This window comes from Ostrinia nubilalis, chromosome 10, assembly GCF_963855985.1.
Source record: "Ostrinia nubilalis chromosome 10, ilOstNubi1.1, whole genome shotgun sequence".
NCBI lineage: Eukaryota > Metazoa > Arthropoda > Insecta > Lepidoptera > Crambidae > Ostrinia > Ostrinia nubilalis.
The window spans coordinates 6,634,087-6,658,624 of NC_087097.1; the positions used below are offsets into that span (position 1 = coordinate 6,634,087).

A 24,538-nucleotide genomic window follows, 5' to 3' on the forward strand; every position below is an offset into this window, starting at 1 on the left:
CTTTGTTAGATACTAGATGGCGCTGTGAATTTTCAAGGATATTTATTTCACGAATTTATTTAATAGCGTTGAAATTAGAAGCAATATAATCGAGATTTTCTTGCTAAAGTCTTATTAGATTAGCAGATGTTTCATTGAAGAATATGGCTTTTTAGGGCTTACTTAATAAGTATTTACAAAATACAACACGATGCACAGCCGCGCGTTATACTGTTAATTTTCTACGTAAACTTATTTATACTTATTAAAACAAAAGGACCCCTAACCTTTGACCTCTAATAGAATAAAGTATACCGCGATTTTGTATCTAATTGTCCAATTCGTCAAATTCTTACCACGGGAACGAATCCATCAAACATCAGTTTTCGTAACAAATACGAGTATGTGTACTTTAAATTCTGCGACGGTAATTATTTCATAACGGCTTTGTGTTCGCTTCGGTCATCAGCCAATTAAAATATCAAATTACGCGACCGTGAACCTTTATTTTAATTATAAGGAGCTCGGGTGCGTGAATAAGTAATCCTTGATTAATGGACGTAGTTAAACTAGTTATTAAGAACGTTTAGAATATGTTTCGGTGTGTAAACTTTGAGCTATTTACATAATTCATTATGGTTTAAATCTTCACGTAGTAAAGTTATACGTAACATTTAATAATGCGGTATGTAGTCTGAATGAATTGCCTTCGTGGTGTTGTATTTGGTCTACAATACAGTTCATTATTCTAAGTGGGGCAGCCCTTCTTCCTACTTGAGATCCTTGCCATATCAGTTAGTGAAAGCTCTATCTGTCATCCCCGCTCATGACGAGGAAGTGACTCACATAACTTATGTCTTTATCATCTTTACACTTCTATTTCTCATCAAATCTAGATTCCATACATTACTTCATGACTTTGCACACAGCAATGAGGAAAGTGGGTTAACATCCTTAATATTTAAGTACAAAATGAAATACATTAAAATTAGTATACAAATAGTATTTCACTCAATTTACATAGTAAGTAGCATATTTTAAGCGAATGGAATTATTTGTTGAGTAATAAATTTACGTTAGCTACTTACCTATGTCTGCTATAACATCATCGACTCAATTAGTCATAAACATTTAGTAAAATATGCGTCGGAAACTTTAATGTTTTATTCAAAAGTAGCAAGTAGCCCGCAGATTCACCCGCCTGAAATTCAGTAATAAAGTTATTTGTTAAGTTAAGTACCAAAATAAATGCATGTAGGTATGTGGTAAACAGAGTAATGTGTATTTGTAATACCACCAGTACCAGTATCAGTGGTGTTCTGTCAGCAAAAAAGTAATAAAAATCGAAGTTTTTGGAAATTATCTGCATCATTTTGTTCATCATCTATTTAGTATACAGACACACCTTTTTAAGTAGGTATATAGTTCGGCGGATAGGATGCTTCTTCAAGCATGAAATGTTTTATGTACCTACTGATCATGTTCTTTAAATATAGTAAACAAATACCTATTTGGTTTGAAGCTCTTTACCTACGTAAAAACGTTACATATTTTTCACGTTATTATTTAATAGTCTCAGCATTTATGTAGACATTATTTCAATACAATTATTTCTTTTAACGTAATTGCAAACCTAGACATGATTAAAGTTTTATTACTTGATTTTTTGTTAATTGTCTTTGTTTAGTGCGTTTTATCTTAATTTTTTGTCACGATTACTAGTCCGAGGACGGCCATTGTGGTTTGATCTTATCTCTTGTTCTTCACCTGATTAAAATAACTCCCCAAACCCGTCTAATTTAACTTGAATTATGTTCGTGTAGAAAACAAACACGCACATAAATAAATTGGTAAAGCTAACGCGACGCTGCTAATCATGAAACTATCCACTAGGATTGTAAGTAAGTACTTAATAAAGTCCTAGATAGGTAACTCAACTACTTGCTCTATTACTAATCAAAGTCGTCTGAAGAAACCTGTTCAGCCCCCCTGGACAAGTTGCACTTTTTGATCGAATCGACAATCGAATCCGTCATAACTCCATACAAAAAAGAGGTCTTTCGACCATTTTTCGACTGGTTTACGATTATAATATGCACGTTGTCTAGACCCACAGGTGCTCTAGCTCTTACTTTGGGGTTATTTGAGTCATTCTCTGCAAATAGCTCTTTACGGCGGATGCTACGTATAAAAGATTTACAAGATGCCATCTGCAAAGACTGAAATATAGTTAGTTCAAAACTATCATTAAATTAACTGAAGACGACCTTCTCAGTTTCATACATCGTAAACAAATAAGCTCATGTATTCGCTCATACAATATGAAAGTAAATCATTTAAAGGTTTGGTTAAACAATTAGTCGCAAATGTGGAGTTTAAGGTAAAATGAAATACAAACTATACAAATATTATGATAAATGCATAAATAGCTCTTTCGGTTTGTAAAGTTTTCGCGTTGAAGCTGCCGCCCCTATGTTATTTGTTAAGATGTAAGTTAGACCTTACAGAAGGACATTCGCCACGTTTGTAAAATAAAAACCTAAATTCTTATAATTTTACTACTGTCTTTGAACACATTGACCCTTGTGATTGAATAGATGCAAGCAAAGCCATAGGCAAAAGCTAAGAGAATATAAATTGAAGTCTGCATGAATAGCCAAGGCCGTGTTTGTCACGTGACATTAACGCAATAATTACTGTTTTTTGTATGGATGTATGTTTTATTAGTTGGTGTGTATAATCTAATAATAACACATGAACATGCATTTACCAATGAACTCCGTAAATCTGTGGTATAAGTAGCAAGGTAATTTGGATGGTGATAAGTGAAAAGGCACTTCATTAGATACCTAGCGATTATTGATTTGAATACTACTTACCTACTCGTACAGCTAACATATAGACTATCTATTATCTTCTTCATTTTAATAATAATTAAGAACTAAAGGAAAATGCCGTTTAAGAGTAACGTATCATTTGTAATAGGAAAATATTTTTCCGCTCTACTTGGGAACAACACGGTTCACAGTTCTCAGTGAGACATCTGTATTCTTGGAACATTTAATTATCTTTCCTAATTATTGAAATTAGCGTGTATTATCGGTATTGTTGCATGCCGTTCTGTGAATACATTGAATGGATAGTCATTATTGAGTTAAACGATCAATTCACGCTCGTGGATTATGCCTTGGGTCGTCTTTTTAGAATTGGGTGAGGTCAAAGTGGCATCGTTTGCGCCTCGTGCTCGTCTCGTGCCGTTGCAACACGCGATGCCCGCTGCACTCAACAGTTAACTCAACTTATTCTAATTGAGAAATACGACTTTGTCACATGAGATCGGGATGCGCTCGAAGTCTAAGCAACAAAGGGTTTAAAATAGGTTCTGGTGTGGTGTATTCCTATTGTGTAAAAATTATAATGTGTACCTACATTTATGTAGCTGGAATCAAAATAAATGACAATTTTAATTTAAAAAACAAATTATTTATTGAAACCATGATCGAGATATCTAAATAGTAAACAGTTATTAGATCATTTCTTTCTTTCTTTCATTAAAGTTTTCTATATTTACTAATTTCCAAAACGCCTTCAACCGCGGTGGGTGGGTTAAGCGCTCCTCTTTTAGCTGGAGCACCACAAATGCATTTTTGAGTGTCTGGACCAATCTTGTTCTCTTTTAGCGCTTGAATTTTTCTCATAATATAAGCGTTTTCTTGTTCCAAAAGCAGTTTTTCACGATACAAAGCCCTCTTTGTCAACTCTGCTTTTGCGATACGTTGCCACAGCCTAGTCAAACCGCACGTTGAGGATATGGCATTTGCAACCAATGAATCATCCGATTTCTGCTGACGCAAATTACCCACCTGTGTAGGAGAGTGTGGAATATCGGAACCGTAAGGCATGACTTTCTCGCGTTGACTCTGAAATTTTCTACACAGCGCAGCCATACGAAGTATCCTTTCCCCTTTTTTTGCTGCTCCTTCAAGCCATTCTACAGTGCTATCTGATACTCGGACTAAAATAGCCATTTGTTTTACATCAGTGGCGCACCCATTGATGAGTCGTTTCTTCAGTTTATGACATGCTGCTCGGTGTCGGTTACGACGGTCTCGGAAAACAGCCTGCTTTGTACCCGACTCATACGCCGCTAACTCTGTGCGAAGGCGTTTGAGCATTCCATCACTGTTGGCAATTTTCTTGCCTTGTGAAGCAATTATGTCAGCCATTAAATTTTCCTTACGACGCAATTTACGCACTTGTTTCTGATTATCGGCAGTTTCAACGACGTACGCTTTGAGAACAGCTTTATATTCATCCCACACAGCGTTGTATCTGTTTTCAAGAAAGGATCTCAGGTTTTCACGTTCGTTGGCATATTTGCTGCGCTCTTCATCTTCTTTGACGAGATTTTCACCCCTCGTCGTCCAAGCTAGAGCATCGGCTGTGGTATGCCCGTGATAAAGCATCAGTTGCAGATGAGTCTCAGCTGCGTTGTGATCCGTCATTATTTGAGCAGCATCGTCTTCGCCACTCTTCAAAAGGTTGGCGGTTCTGATATCGTTTTCCTTGGACAAGTCATCTAAATCCGTCAAAAATTTATTAATCATTGTATCTATTGTATCACAGAAACTGGCGACGCAGCGTTGGAACTGGTCATCAGCAACATCCATCAGTTTCATTGTATAGTTTATAAGATGATCTTTCTTATCGAATGCCCGTTCAAACGTATGCCACATAACCTCGATATCTTGTTTGAAGACAGGTTCTTTAATTTTGAGCATGAGCTCGCGCCAAGTTCTGTCCAGTTCACCTCTCTTCAAGGCCTGAGCTGCCATTTCACGCTGTAGTTCCTCACGTTTAAGCTTCTTACGAGCTTCAGTTTCTGCTTTTAGCTTTTCCAGACGTTTGGCTTCTTTTTTAGCTTTCTTTTCTTCCTTACTCATCCCCATTGTAGTTTATTTTATCTATTTACTATTTTTATCAAAAAATGCGCAAAATCGTCTACAAAATACGTCTGTATGACACTGTTATTGCCAAATATGACATGCATTAATTTGACTTTTTTTTAACAAGGTTTCGACAAAAAGTTTTTGTTCTTGTCACAGAACATTTTAAGTTGAAGTTAAATCAAGTCAAAATCTAAACTAATTATGTATTAGTATAGGTATTTATCTAAATGTTTACTCTACTTTATTAATAACAGGCCCGGTATCAAGCTCTAGCAGGCGGCAGCGAGCCGCTGCAGAGCTACTTACACAAGCGCCTGGCAGAGAACTTGAACAGCGAAACTGCACTTGGCACAGTGTGCGACGTTGCGCAGTGCGTGCAGTGGCTGCGATCCACTTTCCTCTACGTGCGAGCGGCTAAAGACCCGAAGAAATACTTGGGCCTGACGTCAACCGCTCCAGAATATTTGATATTGAAGAAGATTGAAGGTGAGTTATTATCCTGAAACATTACTGTTGCTTTTTTATTGAAATTCATAAACAATTATATTTGATAAGCAACAGGTACCTCAGTAACATTTTTTCATAACTTCTCTCTTTTATTTGTATCTAATATACATATATCTAATATAGTAATCTATACCTACCTACTACGCGTATACCTATCACCTAACTACTAGATCCAACTAGATGTGATTTATGTCATATTAATACCGATATTAACGATTGAACAAATAATAAAGTATCAATTAATTAATGGTAAGTAAATCAGACGCGGTCAATAACTTATTCGTGTCAATAAACAAGTTTTTTCAATATCCATATCCAAGCAAGATCCTGGATCTTGATGCAACAATGAAGATCAATGACAGGCATTTATTTAATAACTCCACGGGATGCCTTTAATCAAATGGTGTATAAAAAGGCTAATTCATTCTTTTTATTGACATAAAACGTGACGGTTAATGTGTGCACATCTTATCAAGCGAGCAATCTTCATGACTAATCCAAAACATTCGATTGCTAATGCGCTTGACTTGATAAGCAATCACTGGAGGATGTCACACGGCAATAAATACCTACCTTAAGCTTAGAGCACACTACCACGGTAACACTGTTTAGACGCAAACTTTAAGTTATTGACTTTTGCTCCTCTTATTCGAAACTTTCCTACTATTGAGATACTTCTCCCATTGTGTCATGCACACCACGTTTTTTCAGGCGTTGTCGATACGCGTTTTACGATCGCACGTTTGCTATGCTGCTGAATAAGTTTGCTTAACTTGGCTTAACTGCATAATACATTGATTGCGATAACATAGCGCACACAGTTGAATGAAACGTGTGTCGACGGTGCCTGAAAAAACGCGGTGTGCATAGGCTCCTATATCACCAGTAACAGACCCCCAAAAAGTATGATTCGGAGCTGAAGATATTTAAATTTTTACTTTGATTCAAAATTAGGTACCCAGCTTAGCATTCGTAACCTATGTAGCAAAGTTTAACTCAACACAAAAGCTGTTAACGGTTCTACTAATAACACTACATCTAAATTCCATCATTGGTAGAATCCTAAGATTACATTAAAACAATATGGAACCATGAACTTTTGGATTGTCTTGGTGATTGATGAAGCCTTTATTTTCAGTATGACAGAATAATCGCTGTATAATCTTTGTAATGGCTGTTGGATTTCATCTTTGCATTTGTAATGTCACGAAATTAATTGAGGACTGTTGATGAACGAACAGTGCAAATAAGTGAAAAACAATTAACTTTAAAGAGTTGGTACTTATTTGCTGTAATCTTTGGGTTTCACTTTTGACTCAGAGATCTTAAATTATGCTTCTCTGTAAAGTTTTCCTAAGTCTATAAGTTTCAGGGCACTGCATAAGCCTGATCATCCGATAAGACATGATTACGTGACACAGCGATTAAAATAATAATATCTATTGTTATAATAATAACAACAAAGCCGGGAGATTAAAAAAATATTAAATCTTTAATTAATTTTAATTATTTCTTGTCCAAGCTATATTAAACAGATTATGATGATTAAAAAAACATTTATGTTGAACTGTTTACACAATAAATTACTCGGGTTGTTATTTCTGTATTTTAATTTGAATATATATGACAGTTAGGTAATGTGTAATTGCTCTGCATTATTAAATTAAAATAGCTTGTAAGTTATATTTCACCTAAAATACTGTTTTAAAAAATATATAAGTAGGTATAATACTACTTTTTTTTGTTGAAGTATTAATAAAATGGAATTCTAAGGACCAATTACTTAACCGCTGCGAAAAAAAAACAATTAACAAGAATCATCTTAACATTGTCATATCAATTTATACATTAAATCCGTGTCATAATTGCTTTCCGGTCATTATAACATAAATATGTCATCGTTGACGATCTATTTTTTATGTAGACTGCAATGATTTTATAGGAATCCGGTCACATTAAACTGATGCGCATCTTACAATAAATTTATACAATTTTATGACTGTTGTTTACACCTATAAAAGTTAGTAATTATCCATTAATTGAACTTTGCCTCAATTAACTAACTAATAGAATTCTACTCTTATGAAAGTTCTATTTGAAAAACCATTCCTACTCATTTATTTTTATTTAGGTAATAAGTCTGAAAGTTATATGAACTTTGTTCAAAAAGTTACTGGTGTTAAAACTCAAGCAGTTGCTGTGATTCAGTCTGAATCTGAGTAATATAATTATGAAAAAGATAAATTACGTAGATACTTTTATGGTAAGTAAGTAGGATACTAGTTTAATCAAACGAAATCAATTATGTACATAAGGTACCACTGTTTTCTTTGGTGTATAATTAAGGAAATAATTTTCTGTTTATTTAAAATTTATCATCATATATATTCATCAATCTTCACCAGCGAAAAGTATTTTTTAAATTCCCTTTTAAAAGTACATCATTTATTATGTCACCTTGAACTTTTTCCGATACCTACATTGCACTTACTGTGAAATATTAGTAAGTTATCTACACATTTAATAAGTATAATATGCTTATTAATAAACAGCACTTACCAAACTAAATGAATTTACATAGAGGTTATTAGAACCACGTATCAAGTCTTGTAATTGCCTATTTACATTAGACAAATTCCCTCAAAGGCAAGTTTTTAGGACGCTATTTACGAAATGGTAACCTTCAATAAATGTCAAGCCAAAGGGTTTCACTTAACTTTAGGTTTTGCTTATTTGAATAAGGCCATTCAAGGACTCTATTAGATTAGGTATTTGTGCTTAAAACTTTTTATGTAGCAATAGAGGGAGGTAATTAATTTATTCTTCTCTTCTTTTCGTGTCGACAACAAACCTACATAGGTTAATCGGTTTACATTAATTTATTGTATCGTAATTACATATAATTAACTTATTTTTTGCGAAGACCATTTTTACATTTCTCATTCACAATTTTTCTCTTCTAATCAATCGATTCCATCTATTTATAAGAATTCAACTTTTTGTTAGTACTTTTATTATCTTTCAATATACTTTAGTTGCAGTAATATGTACAAAAATAATTCTGTAATAAATAAGGCGAATCCTGCTCCGTATTTGCTGACATTAGAACTACCCTGTATAAAGTGTACAAGACAAGCTTGCATTAAGACTTGTACGCTAGAGACCTTTGCCCGTAGCTCCGGGTCAAAGAAAATAAAAGTGATCCGATTAAATGGCAACGTATAAATATCATCGCTGTAGAAACTGTAGATTAAGAGATTAGTGTGTCACGCACGTCCTGAACTCTGCGACACTGCGAACAATTCAGACCCTTCCAGCTTAAAGCTGACTCTACATATTAGTATGCAGTCCCTTAGGCCATAAAGCTCACTATCGTTTTTCGAAAATTTTTGATCATATTAATATGTTACTGTTTAAAAACGTCCATTCCAATTCAATTCTCAAACCACAATGTTTCAGGCTCAACTTTCTTACTTAACTTTAATTATTTTCATTCAAAATTCAAACAGTCATTATTTGGGCAATGCTTAGCACTATCCACCACATGGAACTTCAGGTTTATTTAAGGGCCAAACTAGAGATCCTGACCGAGGTGGCTGTGATGAGAACGAGAGGCAATAATTACAAATAGCAAATTCGGGGCACCAAAATTCCTGTCCAAGATCCCTGTCCTGACCGATGAGCTGATAAAGGTAGCAGGAAGGCACTGGATGCAGGCCGCTACCAACCCTGCGATGTGGAAGTCATTGGGGGAGGCCTATGTTCAGCCACGTCCTGTGGCTGAAATGATGATGATGATGATCCTTGTACTTAAGAAGAGATCTTTCGTCCTACATCTTGGGTTTCTCAACCAGTATCAGTCGGCAAGCTGGTTTATGAAGGAGCTCACACGACCTTGGCAGTTCCGGATCGTGATTGATGGATGAGCCTTGTCGACGCGCCAGGCTCGAGTCGCACTTGCACGCGATGCGTTTGCGCTTGCCTTAAGATGATAGCTGATGTGAAAAATAAAAGATAAATATGCATAATAGATTATTGCATTATCTTTAAGGCCATTGATTATAATTAAGGAGAAGTACACGTTTACATTTTCATCAATGAAATGAAGGCAATAATATAGAGCACGAATATTTTCGTTTGAGAATTACACCTACCACGTAAGATACTCGTAGTTTTGTACGGTAGGATGTAATTTCAAGTAATAAAGTGAATGATGTGATGTTACTAATTAGGTACCTACTCGTCTTACTTAAATAAGAAGGTAGGTGTATAAGTTGGCCGTAGGACTTATTTTAAAGCAAGAATGTCGACTAATACTCGTTCCAATTCTCACAAGTATAGCCTAAGTTTCTCCTACGGAAGGTTAGCTTTTAACTTGTGCCGTAGTTCTACATGCCCTTTACACATGAAGGTATTTCTGTCGCCGTTGAAGTCACTTTAATGGCTGCATGATTGTGCTTAAACCTAATAAACGTTTGTAAATATCAACTAGGTATGCTTCATTGGAATTACTCATCTTCGCTACTTTTATGGCATTTATTAGCATTTGATGTAATTGTAAGTACCATGAGAAGTCTTTTAATGAAGACTAAATAGTGATGTTCGTACCGTATATGAAACATAGTAAAATAAATAACGCGAGGCATCGAACAAATCCGACATTTATGTTACTGTGACTCATAACAGCGTTAAATAACCTACCTATCTGCCCTTTAAAGAATTATTAAATAGACAGCTCTTCAATATTATAAATTAAAAATGTATATGAAAATAGAGCACGAGACTTTCCGGATTTTTCCTAGTTTATAAAATCTGAGGGTCTGAAGCGTTTTTCAAAGTAACACAAGATATTTGTACTTTTCAAATACGTTACCTATTTAGTATCTTACCGAAAAATCTGGTAATTACTTATATTTGCAAAAAGCATATAAAATTAAAGAAAATTCGCCCTTAACTAGACCGGAACGTCTATTATTTTAGTTTATATTTGCTAAAAAAAATTTGAGTTTCATTCAACGCGTGCAGTTGTTTTCTTTAATTTTAATTGGTTACCACAGAATTATGCGTAAGAGCGATGAACGGGTTAGCCAGTGCTGGCCTCATCTCCATGGACGAGGCAAGTTGCATCGAATCAACCGAGGCGGGCCGACTCATGTCTGTATTCTACCTGGACGTAGAGACTATGAAACTTATTATGAAGGTAAGTTACCTAATTGTAGGTGTTATTTATTTTTTAATTATTATAAATAACATACCTACATTTTTACTATGAGTATAATGCGATCCTTTCCGGTTTTTAAAGTGTATGTAAATGCGAATACTAGATTTTTTTATCAACTTTTACAGTTTTATTAAAACAACAGATTTCATTACTAGATATAGGTAGAGCTGTTTAACTTCGAACTACTCCTATGTTCTTCTGATTAATTTCGTTGCGGGTCCAATGACAGTTTAACTTTCCCCCGGGACAAACTTGACCTTCACTGGTTGGGTTTTTATTGGCGGCCAAGCTGTAGATCCTGGCTACACAGGAGTTGCAGCGTTGGGAATAGTCCCATTTAATAGGTATGTAGAACTATATCTAGTACTGACGACAGCATATCAAGGTAGGTATACACAGCCTTCACGGGTTCTTATGTTGATGTCATAATTATAGTGCTAATTTCAACAAAAATGCAGTCTGATCTGCTATTTTCTGTACATCCACAACATTAATACCTAATAAATAATTAAATCCCTAGATAGAGGGCCACGAATCCCTAGAACGTCTGCTGTGGATAATATGCGAGTGCCACGAACTGGCCGATATGCACCTCCGCACGGATGAGCGCCGAACGCTCAACGCCCTCAACAGAAACAACGCGGCGGCCACCATACGCTTCCCTATGAAGGGCAAGATCAGCACCAGGCAGATGAAGCTTAGCTGGTAAGGCAAGGCTTAAACACGGTTTCCACCAAGATGGTGAGGACAGATGAGACGAGAGATGTTTTTAATGATTCAGATATCGTTATTTCCACATCTCCTCTCCATTCCGTTTGAAAATCTAATTGGTAAATTCAAAACAAATCTCCGCTCGACTCCTCTCTCTGCTCCCGTTTTGATGGAAAGACCGGTTCCTTTTGTTAAAAAAGAAAACAAAATTAATTGGATAGTAATGTTTTGTCTTGACTTGACTTTAAATAGTTTTGAACGTGGTTTCATAATACGGGCCTCAGAGATCATGCAGTAAATTATATTTATAATTATTTACAGCATAATACAATCGATACTAGGGTGCCTTCCCATACCTGACCCATCCCTCAACCAAGAAGCCATGAAAATCATGAGAATTGCTGACAGGATTTGCAAATGTAAAGTATCATACATTTTTTCAATGATTTTGATAAAGAAAATTCAACGTCCAACTATAAAGTGCCCCTCAATACATGCTCTCAGGTCTCGTAGCCTACGTAACTCGGCCAGAACCAGTGATGTTACAGCTACAATACTTCTCAGCTGTGCTAAACTCTATCGTCCTAACGAAATGCATCGCAGCCCACTTATGGGAGAACTCTCCGTATGTGAGCAAACAGCTCAAAGGGATAGGGCCGATGTTCAGTACCTTACTGGCCACCGCTGGGAAGGTCAACTTCATGCTGTTGGAAGAAAGCCATCCAAGGGATTTGGAAAGGGTAAGAAATGGAAGAAATTGTTGTAATATTGGAGCAAGAAGGGTCATGCTTTTTAAAATAGAATAATTGTTACAGCTGCTTCAAAAAAGACTCCATTTTATCAATTATTTACGATGGAAGACGAAGTTTTGAATATAATATTAGCAGTTTAATTTTTTTTTTCTTGTAGATAATGAACAAAGGTCCTCCAGCTGGTAACGTTATCAGAAAACAAATCAGTCTGCTACCTAAATATCAGGTCGAAGCGACGCCAATTAACGAAAAAACTGTGTCTGTAAAGCTTTTGCTGCTCAACCAAGCACATTTGGCAGCAAATATGGAGAACCTTACAGCGACGTCAACGCACAAAAGTTACGTCATAGTTGGGGATTCAGAAAATCACATCTTGCTGCTTACTACTTTCATGTAAACAATATTTTCTTGCTCTTGTTTTTTTTCACTTAACGAACTTGTTTGAACTATATCGTTATGATTTCAGGGACAAAGACTTAATAAGCGTTTACGATGGCTGCATGAACTATGAAATAACAAGGAAACACGCTTTTGAGCACAAAATATCTGTTCACTGTGTCAGCTCTAGCATTGGTGAGTCAAATTTTGAATAAGCTCCTATCCTAAACATTATACCGTATCTTTTAATGTGTCTTATTAGTCTGGAAAAATATAATTAATAGGACTACTTTCTTTTTGTTGCAGTTGGAATCGATGCTCAATGTGAATATACATTCACAAGCTTGATGCCCATAAATTCACATAACGTTAATACCTCATCACTGTACTTCGAGGGCAATTCGAAAGAAGCATTAAAAAAACCAACTAACGGATCAGACACGCCCAAAGAAAGGAAAAGAAAGAACAATGGCGAAGAAATTTCGCAGTCGAAAGAAAAAAAGAAACGCGATAATGCTCTTGCAGAAAAAATCAAACTTTTGAAAGAGTCCTTTGGAAGAACATCTACCGTACTGAAGAAGGATTTACAAAAGACAGAAGAAATGACAAGAAATGCGTTGAATAATTTAGTGTACCCCGATCACCCTGAAAGTTATTCAAAAGCTATAGATATGAATACAATAAGTATCAACGATGAGGTCAATTTCGATGAAACACACGTAGACGTTAATTTTCCGGATAATGATGACGACATATTAGACGATGCAAAAATCGATAGTATTTTAAGTGAAATAGAGACTGAAATAACGAAAACCAATTCAACACCAAAAGGGCATTCCGAAAAAAGAGGAGAGTTTAATCAAAAATATCCAAGTGAGAAACACTCTGCAATGAATAAAATAAATAGCACAGTAAAACAAAACATTAACATGAGAAACAGGGCAAATAAACCAGGAAGCAATAAATGTAACTATAAATTTTTAGATCTTTTAGAAAAGAATATGGATTTGAGCGACGATGACGTTATACCCGTTAAAGAAACTGGATTCTCAGATGCCATAAAACAACAGGTTGAAAAATATATACAAAGCTCTTGTTTAGCACCTCCTGCAATTGATCTGACCATGACAAACCTTTACCAAGAACCTGAATCTACTAGAAGTATTGTTCCGACAGTAAATAGCATGAATAAAACAATCTATGATGTTGAATCCAACAATGCTGTATATTCTTATACAGATTTTAAACAACCTTTATCCATGAATATGTCTACTTCGACCCTTACAGTGCCTGCTGAAACAAAAAGTCCCATAACTAAAATCATTAATGATGAGCTCTTCAAAAATAATATTGAAAATTCTAACACAAATCTAAACAACGATAACATCACATTAAGTAATAATATTCACTGTACCAATAAACCTGAAAATATAAATAAACATAATGATAGTGATTGTATCCACGAAGAATTGCCAGAAGTTGACGTCATAGGTCATAACACAAAACAAGTTTCAGCATGTGCTGATCAGACACGCACATACACACGTATATCAGAAACATGTGTTTCTGATATCTCAAGAGACACTGAAAAATACGAAAATAAAGCAATATGTTCTATTACTTCTGCCGAAAGAAATGACAACAATTTAAGCTTTTCCAATACACAGCCGCACCACAGCAAACATTGTGATAATAATATCACAGATGTTGCGTTGGAAATATTTACTGAGAAAGAGTCTCCGAATACAGATATCACAATATCGAATGACACAGAAAAAACCTGCATTACCTCAACCAACAATGAAACGATTTTAAAATTACATAATGATAATAAAAATACAAACAGTCAACATGGGCAATTACATCCATCTCACCTATCACCTACTTCAGTCTCTGATGAGCTTTCAATGTTAGATAAAATAAATGAGATATGTTTATGGAATCAGCATGTGAAGGATATTGATTTTAAACAAATTAAAAGTTCTGTCGCGCATAATGGCAATGAAAAACAAATTCCAAATGTATCTGCAATCGGAACTGTATTTAATTCTTCAAATAATGATGAGGCCAAAGATTTAGGCCAAAGTTTATGTAAACAGAACTATACGACTTCAAATCAAAATGAGCAAAATAACTCTCAATTTACCAAAAATAAACACAAAGAATATGAGAATAAGTACACATTTTCAGCGGAAAAAGTTGACGTTCAAACGAAATATACCAAAGATCACAAAATTCGGGTTATAAGAACATTAAAGGTTGATTTAGATGTAAGAGAAATTGTTTCAGATTATAAAACTGAATCAAAACTTAGTAACAAAACACAAGAAGTTATTTCTAATAAGTGTGTTAAAGAAATACCATCTGTGACTTATATTGACCAGGAAACGTTTAACAGTTTAACCCACAATCACACAGAAATGGATAATTCAAAGGAATCGCCTGAAAATAATCTTATTGCCGACATAAATAAAAACAGAGAAAAGACAAATATGATTGAAAGTATACAAAATGACGATAAAAACGAGTCAAAAGATTCAACAAATGAGTTAAGCGTAAAAGCTGATGAAACAAGTATGGTTCAAGATAATGCAGTCGTTATGGACAATACAAAACTTGATGCCAGTAAACCCACACCTAATATTGAAGAACCTAATAAAGAAAACAGTATCAGCACTATTCTTCAAAAATTTGGAAATATAATAAGGTGATTAAATCGGTTTAGTTAATTAATACCTACAACTATATTTTTACAATTTTCGAACCTGTAATCGCTCTTCTTTCAGGAATAAAAAAAATGAAGCAACGAGCTCGCCAAGGATTTTTGCAAGTACTATGAGTAACAACGTGCAACAGTCAACCTTCAAACCTAAAAGACCTTTCAGAATCACTGAGATTCAAACAATTGATGCCCCAATACCAATCATTTACGAGAATAAACCTAAACCTGCCACCCCATCCCAAGTTGGAAATGTTGTATCTATTAATGCTAACCGCATTGAGAAGGCTTTGGAAGTTGAGAACCAACAGACCTTGGAAAAAATTCCAAAAACTCCTGAAAAATTACCTTACCTAGATTTGACTCCCTGTCAATCTCCCGAAACACTTTTAGAATCATCACTTGAGATTGCAGAAGACGATTTCAAAATAGATCAATCCATGTTAAATCCCAAAACACTGTTGCAAAATATGGGAACGGAAGACATAACACTCGACATCATACCTCCACCTCCAGAGTTCTGTAATAATGACATTGATTATTCGCCAGTTAATGATGATTTTGAACAGTTAAGTTTTAATGAAAATCTAAACCAAACCTTGGAAGAAAGACTTAACAGAAGTGAAAATGAACAGGTTTTCCCAAATACTGCCAATTTTACTCCTTCAGATGAAATAGAAACATGGACATTAGATTGCGACGATGAACTTGAAAGTAGTTATTCGGCTCCGACTCAATCTTTTACGGCAATACGAAGAAAATTGTTCGAAAACTATAATAACCATTCACTGGATATAAATGGTACTACGACAAAAAGATTGAGTCAATTTAAATACAACCGTAAAACTACTTTTAAATGAACGTAGTTAACATTAAAACTGTATTTTAACGTTAATAATGCAATTTTATGTTAATATAATATAAAAATTAGTTAATAAAAAGTCGTTTATTTATTTAACACATGTAAGAACACAAGACGCACAATGGGCCAGTTCTAAATAAAATCCTTTACCGTTTTCGATAGAACGAGGCAATCTGGAAATGTCCATGCCAGTAGAATTTACATGAACAAACAAAATATTATAAATATCCAATATTTAATTTAAAACATCCATAGCACCATCAAGTAAGAATAATTTCCCTTCGCATTTGTACCAATTTTTGGGACATGAAAATTATGAAATCTGAAATGGCGCCATCCATTATTTGCAAAAAAATCTTAAGACATAATCGTAGCTCTAAGAAAAAAGTAGTTCAATAGTAACTATTCTATAGTAGAACTGTTCTACCCATAGTAGATAACTTCCTTTGGGCTTATTTTATGGGCAAATCAAATTAGGCACGTCTAATTTGACCGGACTAGTAGTCGCCTAACAATTCTTTTTGTAATAGAAAAAAATTAATCGAAGGGTACAAAATAAAAGATGATATAAGCAACACCAAATTTTATTATTGAAGTTAGAGCAGAAACAATGCATAGCAAAAAAATACCTTAATTTAATAAAATTTCATTCATGTTACAGTAAGCAGGAGGTGAAATAGTTGTTCACAATAGTGTCGATAAAACTACTACATTAATATTATATTTATTATCCTTGAGATTAATCACAAGAACAAGTAAAACCAAGACTCACTAAACATAAAATAATAAGTAAACGTGTGACCCTCTAGTGGTCTTTACAATCTATTTAGTTGGTCTTGGTTGAACAGAACTACAGCCCTTCCTCAGCGTTAGTCTTTTCTAACTTGAACAGTGCGATGTTTTACAAAAAGGGCAGGTTGAACTCACACCATTCAATTTAAAAGAAACTGGGTGCGTGCAGGATCCTCGTCTTTGCCTGGCTCTGGCAAGCACCGACGACGACACTGAACTGATAGAAATTGTTACAACCTCTATACTTTGCATTAAAATAATGCCCATTTTCACAGGCAAGGGATCCATCTTCGCGACCACTTATTCCAGTGAAATATCACTCTAACACATAGTTCTCAGCTTCCCTGCAAAGTTTTCAATCATGTACTCAAAAGAAAACCTAGAGTCACTGATATTGAAATTTAGATAAAAACAATATGCAATCCTGCCTCTCCACATGCACCATGGCACGTGTCGTCCCAATACCAACCCTAGCACTTTGTAAGAAGTTCTTGCCAAGTTCAAGTGAGTGACCATCAATTCGGAGCTTGTTACAAAGCAAAGGTCGGACAGTTCGTCAACAAGACAAAAAACTAGCTGAGAATATTTTTTCCGTTTAATGCTCAGCATGTAAAAGAACTCCCTTATAACACACCATACAACTAATTGAAATAAAATAAGTAGATGCCTGTTTCAAGTGTAAAGAAAATCATGATTGGCTTGGCTACGCCGTGATTACAATATACATTAAAAGCTAAGTCATTTATTTTTGGTAAGTATACAATATAATTGTTTTATTAATGAATGCAAAACATGCCTAATAATAATGCTGAATATTAAACTGGAAATATAATCCACACTTTTTTTGTATATTTTATATTTTTTGTATTTTTTTTTCCTTTTTATATTTTTTTTAGTAATTTCCACGCTGGGAAAATTACACTAATTCTATGCAAAGTATAGCTTGTATTTTGTATATGACCACTCCATACTTTGTTTCTTTAAATTACGGGCTATGCAGATTATCCTCGCACATTGGCAGTAATAGTACAAGTGAAGATTCACTTGCCAGTTAAGTAGGTACTTAAAGCACAAAACATATACTTAAACTTATGAATTCAAAGCGTTTTGAAATTTACAAATGCATTGATGAAAATTTTTCGAGTATACAAGTAATAAAAGATATTTAAGAAATAACAAATTTGTATTGCATTGTAAATACTGTTAGACAGCATAATATTTCAACTAAAATGGTATACACAAAAGAATCACAAGTAAGATACTGCAAATATGCCAGTTATAAAGCATAGCCCGAAGTGCTATTGGCACACAGGCTAAATGCCATTACTCAAATGGGAAGTGGTGATAAAGATAAGTATAGGCTCAAAACCTAGCGACATCAAATGCACATGTTTGCTGTGTCACGCTATGCCATTCCAAATTCTAGATTTTTAACAAAAATTGATTAAATCTGTTCATTTGATTTCAATTTTAATCTTGCATAGTGAGCACTAAATGTGGCATGTTGATGCCGCAAGATAAAGAGGCATTCACTTCTTGGTCATGATCTTGAGATATTCAAGCGCGTTGTGGGCAGCCGCGGATTGGGCATCCTTGCTGTTGGGCCCTGCCCCGTAGCACACTGCCACGGGCAGTGTGGATAGCTGGACCAGGCACTGGCAGCGGCCACTCATGGACTTCTCTTCGATGTCCACATAGGTCACTTCGAAGGCTTGCTCAGAAGCTATCTCTTGCAGGAACTGCACGAAATTGAAGTCCTTGTTGTTCAGAGGCGTCACCTGTTACGAATTGAACACAATTAGTCTATATGAAAAATAATAAATAGAAAATAATTCAAACACTGAATCAGGAAACACCGCTAACTACCTTAGACATCTTTAAACTGGAAGTGAGTTTCATATGTGCCAAATCAAAGTCTCAGAATGATTAGACATCACTTGCAGAAAGAATTAGTGAAGTGAGAACACTAGATGCTTCAAAATGAAGTAATAATGTTAATTAGTCCTTAGACATCGCACAACATTACAGAAGTGCTAGACAGTGTTTCTACAAACGCCGCATCTAATTTAAAGATGTCTTACATTCATTCACACTTTTTCATGCATTTAGTGTAATATGACAATGATTGGTAATTTCAATTTAGTATAATTAAAACATTTATCATGCATAATAATCGAAATATATCGTACCTGCAACTTGGCCAGGTTGGGGCCGACAGACTGTTTGAGATGTTTGTGAAACTGCGACACCTTGTGGCTGTGACTGGTAGTCAAAGTGGAGATTTTACTATCTTTCAAGTCGGCATATCGGGCCGCGACGCCGCCCTAGAAATCAAACACGGTTATAAAAAGAGTTCAATTTACGCAAGTGACCCTTCTGTCCATTCAAGCTTGCAAGAGCCGACCGAAAGATAGTAAAATACCTGGCCAAGTGCTAGCAATCCTTTCGAGGGAATGATACAAAAGAGCCACTCGTTCTAACATGGCTGACTATATGGGGACATGCCAAAGAATAATTTGATTAGTGTACATTTGATTATAAAACACAATTGAATTTAGGTAACACAAAAAGAAAGATTATTTATGGATAGTAAAAGTCTGTTAAGTGATCACTCAAGTAGTTAATGAATTTATTTTTAATCAAAACTGTGTAAAACCATTAAGAAATTAGTTACAAAATTTTAAAACAAATGTTTTTATTTACCTCTTCCTCAGGCTGGAAGGACTCTGGGGGGTTGTCCTGCAGAGCTTGCCACATCTTGTAGGCTGCCTGACGCTTCGCCAGTTTCTTGGACTTGCCAGTGCCAACTTCACGGCGTTTCAGCAACGTGCAAATGATCGTAAACTGACGCTCGTGAGGCAAACCTGAAAAGAAGATAGATTTAATTGTATTTTTCAAATTAAACTTTGAGGTGGTCTAGTGCAGTGGTTCTTAACCGGTGGTCCCTGGAGGCATTCCAAGTGGTCCACGAAGTGCACTTGCACACCTTGGTCAAAACCAATTTTAACTGATTTTTGCAGTCAAACTGGTTTTGACCGATTGAGGGTTCCCTGACAAGACAGAAATTTGGTAAAATGGTCCCTCATGACTTAAAGGTTAAGAACCACTGGTCTAGTGGTAAGACCACCTGCTTCAGACGCAGAGGTCCCGTGTGCGATTCCCAGTGGGGGCAGATTTTTCTGTTCGGTTTGGTTGGTGGTATGGCTTGCTCTAAGTCCGCCTGGCTAGCTACCACCATCTTACCTAAGTCTGTCGCCATAACAACAATGTTAACAGCTTGTTGTGTTCCCGCAGTTAGAGCCAGTTCCTCTGTGGTTGAGGATTCCGGGTGAAGATCGCTTCCACCTTCGGCCTGATCATCACTTACCATCAGGTGAGACACAGGCCAAGAACTTCCTTGTTGTAGATAAAAAAAAAGTTATTTGTAAGTTTTTAAATAAATATGTATTTACACTCACGCCTGTTGACATTGTCGTCGTTCTCAGCGTGGTACGACGGCGGAGGCCAGAAGCGCGACATGCACAGTTCCTGCAGCCAGCCAACAGGATTCCCCATCAATTTATCTTCAAATGATGAGACAACAGCGCCACTGTAAGACAAAAAGGGATAAGTATAACAAAAGTAAAACAGAAAAAAGGTCAAATCGGGATTCAGGGCTGGACTTAATATGGCTTTTTTGGCTTCAGCCCAGGGCCCCGTGAATTCAACCCCAGCTAAGTCAAAGATAGAAGATAATGCGAAAGAGTATAGTTGGTGGGCCCCTAAGTACCTAGTATTAGTCCAGGACCCCCTAAACTCATGGTTCGGCCCTGTAGGGAGTGCTTGTAATAAAATGTCTAATCATAATACATACGTCTCAATCACAGCTCCGTTGGTGGGTGGGTCAGCCGGGGTGGCACCGGTCAACTTGTCCAGGAGAGCCTTGGCCGCAGAATGCTTAGCTTCCTTTTTCGACCGACCAGTTCCCATAGCTGTAAGATAATTAATTGTTAACAAAAAACTGTGAGTTACAGTTAAATTACAATAAAAACATTTCACAAATCAAGAATGACCATCCAAAAAATAATAACTGACTAACTTGGTATTACATTAACTTACTTACCAACTAAGTCAGCCACAGTAACGCGGTAGCGGAAGGTTGGCTCGTGGATCATACCTTCGATCTGGACCAGTTCATACTTGGGCACAGTCCCACGGCGGGCCAACAGCTCTTGCAATACTGACACCGGAGTCTTCATGGGTAAGGACTCCATCTCCTGAAAACAAAAGTTAAGTAAAATTATCAATTAAGTAAAGAGGTATTACTGCTGTAGTCAGTTAATTGGAATGGAATTGAATCTAGGCAACACAAAGAACAGCTAAATATTTTCTAGTCTAGTAAAAATAAAGTATAACAGTCACAAATGTACAAAAACCTGTTTAAACTAATGATGATTGCTATTGATCATATGAATTTTTAAAACATTAATATAAAGAATTTTAATGTGCCTGCATGTTATAAATAATGAATCAGATGTTTTCACACTTCTGAATTAATAATTTTATGTAGGTGGGTAACAAAAATGTAACAGGTGATAGATATTAATCACATCCACACCTACATCACGTTTTCACTGTGATGCGTTGCCTAATCACTATCATTATACATCTCTGCATACAAGGAGTTGTGTATTATTTAGTTTTGTTGCCAAGGTTTTGTAGTAATGTGATCCATGCATAAGGAAGGTTTATGGTGAGACAACAAGACAGTACAGGGTTATTTGTAAACACCAGCAACCTCGCACAACTAGATCACTGACATGATAAACAAAAGGCCAAGATGCACTGAAACACTAGATATTCTCCAACTAGTTAAGAATTCAGGCTACTTTTATGAGTGTCAGAACTGAAATACCTACAAAAATATCTAATAATCAATGTGTCACAATCCTGTATCTTTCCATTATTGTATGCCCATGCGGCGGAGCACAGCTGATCTATTATAAAAACTTTATGACCTGACTTATGTCCACACGGCCACAGCGTTAACTATCCATTTCCGTTTTTGCTCTCGCTCTCATCAAATGGTGATTCTTTGCGACAGAACGAGATGACTGGCAATGGGCAGTACCTATGCCGATAGTACCTATGATTTCACAATAAACACAATATGAATTTACCCTCTTAGCCGCTTCATCCAGAGGCAGCCGTTCCAAGTTGTTGGACGGCTTGGGCCGGTTCTGGTAGCGGCGCCGCGGCCCGTGCCCGGCGTGCTCGCCGTCGGGGCCCGCGCCGTGCACCGGCAGCCCGTGCACTCCGCTCGGCACCACCCCGTGGACCCCACTCACCACGTTTGGGTGTGGGTGGACCACATTACCATCCATCTGCGGCAACACGATTTCACTTTAACAACTAGCAATTTTAAAACTATACACGTTGAATTAACAACGACTTACTTTGACGAGGTTAGAAATAGATTATGAAAAGATATTTTGATAGAAAACAGATGATGAGAGTACTTAGAAATTCCAATACGTTTCACAAAGGGATATTGATAAACGAGCTTTACAAATTACTTCATATACTTGTTTAACAGTTCGTAATTATGCCCTGATCACGATTTATGCACTTTACAAATCGTAATCAGGGCTACAATTTCAGCAATCATAGAAAAGTAGGTACTTACAAACATTTTGGAGTTAAAGTTAACGCCAAACGATTTATCGATGGTATCCAATATTTTGAATTAAAATGAGCACCTATCTACACAGATTTCTCGTTTTCACCACTTTCTAGCAAATATTTCAGGGAAGCCGTGTACTTTGAACCAAATTCAGTAGACGTGTGTATGTCTGATTGACATGGCGGCGGCCGGCCATTACAAGTTCTCCAAGATGGCTGAACCGCATGCCGGGTGGCAAGTAAATTAGGCATAAAATGCAGTGCAATAATAAATTATATCACTGCGCTGAACAAACAAGTATAGCCATCCTAGGTATTCGCAGTCATCACTTCATATCAATAATCAGCTGATACAAAATAATGTGTCCATAAAACTACAACTTACCATTTTTTTTAAAGTTATTTTATCTTCAACACCAGAAAATCACTTCAGAGGATAAACAATATTTATTTTGTTGTGGTTATCTACTCAAAACTTAAATAAATTCCGTAAAATAACACTATTGCTCCAAAGAAATTCACCGGCTGGAAAATGAATGAATGACGAAATTGAGTGAGTAATTGATTGAACGAATCCTCACCAACTCACCACCCATTCCATTCGTTCAAAATTGAATGGATTGATTGAATCAAGATAGCCAACATCAGAAAAATAATTATTGATGTTATTGCCTGTAAGAAAAATAATTTAATATCGATGATTGATAGTCGGTGTCTATTCGATTAAGTATCGAATTGAGTTCCATTCACAAAGCTTTTCGTAGATGGCGCCAAGGTGTCATGACTGAATCTAATGGCCTGTCATGGGCTGGCGCGTAAGGAAAATAAAACTCGAAGCGCTAGCCCGCACTCCGAAGTATGGGCACGGGTGGAAAAAGAAGAAAGTAACCGAGATGGTGTTCTCACGTTGTTCACACAATCATTATAATAATTTATGTCCTCAAACTTTTTGCTTTTTTTTAGATTACAGACTTTTTTACAATTAATGGCATTAGGCTTCGTGTGGTTTGCACATTTAGCCATACTTACGCTTTACTTTCCCGCCAAAAAGTCCTCTAAAACTTTATGTAGATGTATTTGAAAAGTTTTAAGGTAAGTAAATCATTAAAGACATCAATGACTTATTATAACACTAGCCACCCGTCCCTGCTTCGCACAGGCACAATGTAGGTATTATAAGTAGGTACTTAAAAACTTTCCTCTTGAATCACTTTAGGTATCTAATATAAAAAAACCGCATCAAAATCCGTTGCGTGCTTTTAAAGATTATAAGCATACATACAGACAGACAGCTGAAAGCGACTTTGTTTTATACTATACAGGGTGGAATTTTGTAATGCCACCTGGAGGAAAAGTACTCTTAATAATGTAGATAGAAAATTCTACTCAAAGAAAACATTCCTTTATTTTTGAAAAGAAATAGAACTGCATTCAAAGATTTCCAAAATTTTTTCGAAAATTCTCTACCATGCCGTACAATTTTCTGTAAATAGTTAAAATAATGTAAGATTTCATGGTTTTCCTTTCACTTGATTAATCAAGTTTGTCAGAGAGATTTCATCCTTATACCTTACCCTAACGATCGATGCAATAAAAATACAGGGTGTAATTTTTAGCAGATTTTAGTTGGTTCGATTCCTGAGTTCGTTCGTTCGTTCGTTCGTTTCAGCCAAATGACGTCCACTGCTGGACAAAGGCCTCCCCGATTCCTGAGTATGGCAAGCAAATTTTTGAAAATCTTTGAATGCAGTTCTATTTCTTTTCAAAAATAAAGGAATGTTTCCTTTGAGTAAAATTTTCTATCTACAGTATTAAGAGTACTTTCCCTCCAGGTGGCATTACAAAATTCCACCCTGTATAATGGTAATGATATTGATAGTTTAAGCTTACATTGTGACTAACATTGGACCCTGGTTCGAAATAAACATGTTTTTAAGTAAGTACCTACCTGTACACCTAAGTTGTTTAATTAAAAACACATTTGAAATTTTATAGGATATGATAAAA

The 24,538-nt window shown here is 35.9% G+C and overlaps 4 protein-coding genes across 8 annotated transcripts; 2 read left to right on the forward strand and 2 right to left on the reverse strand.

Moving 5' to 3' along the window:
- The first annotated feature begins 951 nt into the window (after positions 1-951).
- Positions 952-11,940, forward strand: LOC135075418 (probable ATP-dependent DNA helicase HFM1). The gene is made up of 6 exons (XM_063969861.1): positions 952-981; positions 5,183-5,414; positions 10,493-10,635; positions 11,177-11,361; positions 11,689-11,791; positions 11,932-11,940. Exons 1-6 carry the CDS (start codon positions 952-954, stop codon positions 11,938-11,940), a joined length of 702 nt encoding a protein of 233 aa, XP_063825931.1.
- Positions 3,457-5,012, reverse strand: LOC135075543 (dynein regulatory complex subunit 2-like). Its single transcript, XM_063969965.1, has one exon. The coding sequence runs from the start codon at positions 4,926-4,928 to the stop codon at positions 3,531-3,533; it is 1,398 nt and encodes a 465-aa protein (XP_063826035.1). The 5' UTR covers positions 4,929-5,012; the 3' UTR covers positions 3,457-3,530.
- Positions 11,941-12,591: 651 nt separating the features above from the next.
- On the forward strand, positions 12,592-16,076 carry LOC135075419 (putative uncharacterized protein DDB_G0287457). The gene is made up of 3 exons (XM_063969862.1): positions 12,592-12,692; positions 12,804-15,204; positions 15,284-16,076. The coding sequence occupies exons 1-3, from the start codon at positions 12,620-12,622 to the stop codon at positions 16,074-16,076; spliced, it is 3,267 nt and encodes a 1,088-aa protein (XP_063825932.1). The 5' UTR covers positions 12,592-12,619.
- Positions 16,077-16,646: 570 nt separating this feature from the next.
- On the reverse strand, positions 16,647-23,082 carry LOC135075727 (interferon-inducible double-stranded RNA-dependent protein kinase activator A homolog). 5 transcript variants are annotated; one of them, XM_063970181.1, is made up of 8 exons: positions 22,917-23,082; positions 22,030-22,233; positions 20,973-21,126; positions 20,724-20,841; positions 20,323-20,459; positions 19,574-19,734; positions 19,060-19,194; positions 16,647-18,648 (listed from the first exon to the last, which is right to left on the reverse strand). In XM_063970181.1, the coding sequence occupies exons 1-8, from the start codon at positions 22,917-22,919 to the stop codon at positions 18,400-18,402; spliced, it is 1,161 nt and encodes a 386-aa protein (XP_063826251.1). In that variant the 5' UTR covers positions 22,920-23,082; the 3' UTR covers positions 16,647-18,399. The 5 variants fall into 5 exon arrangements, with proteins under 5 accessions (XP_063826251.1, XP_063826250.1, XP_063826252.1 ...); XM_063970180.1 differs by lacking the exon at positions 22,917-23,082 and adding an exon at positions 22,536-22,741; XM_063970182.1 differs by lacking the exon at positions 22,917-23,082 and adding an exon at positions 22,536-22,739 and having other exon boundaries at positions 20,329-20,459.
- Between the last annotated feature and the right edge of the window lie 1,456 nt (positions 23,083-24,538).

What these genes read in the sequence shown, in the direction of transcription:
- LOC135075543 (XM_063969965.1), bottom strand. Translation starts at nt 4,928, where the DNA reads ATGGGGATGAGTAAGGAAGAAAAGAAAGCTAAAAAAGAAGCCAAACGT.
- LOC135075418 (XM_063969861.1), top strand. Translation starts at nt 952, where the DNA reads ATGAAATACATTAAAATTAGTATACAAATA. An exon ending in TTAAAATTAGTATACAAATA is followed by an intron (nt 982 to 5,182) that starts GTATTTCACTCA and finishes TATTAATAACAG; the next exon opens with GCCCGGTATCAAGCTCTAGC. An exon ending in GATATTGAAGAAGATTGAAG is followed by an intron (nt 5,415 to 10,492) that starts GTGAGTTATTAT and finishes TGGTTACCACAG; the next exon opens with AATTATGCGTAAGAGCGATG.
- LOC135075419 (XM_063969862.1), top strand. Translation starts at nt 12,620, where the DNA reads ATGAACTATGAAATAACAAGGAAACACGCTTTTGAGCACAAAATATCT. An exon ending in CTGTGTCAGCTCTAGCATTG is followed by an intron (nt 12,693 to 12,803) that starts GTGAGTCAAATT and finishes TTTTTGTTGCAG; the next exon opens with TTGGAATCGATGCTCAATGT. An exon ending in AAATTTGGAAATATAATAAG is followed by an intron (nt 15,205 to 15,283) that starts GTGATTAAATCG and finishes CTCTTCTTTCAG; the next exon opens with GAATAAAAAAAATGAAGCAA.
- LOC135075727 (XM_063970180.1), bottom strand. An exon ending in TGGATGAAGCGGCTAAGAGG is followed by an intron (nt 21,127 to 22,029) that starts GTAAATTCATAT and finishes TTTTGTTTTCAG; the next exon opens with GAGATGGAGTCCTTACCCAT. An exon ending in CCAACCTGGCCAAGTTGCAG is followed by an intron (nt 18,649 to 19,059) that starts GTACGATATATT and finishes AATTCGTAACAG; the next exon opens with GTGACGCCTCTGAACAACAA.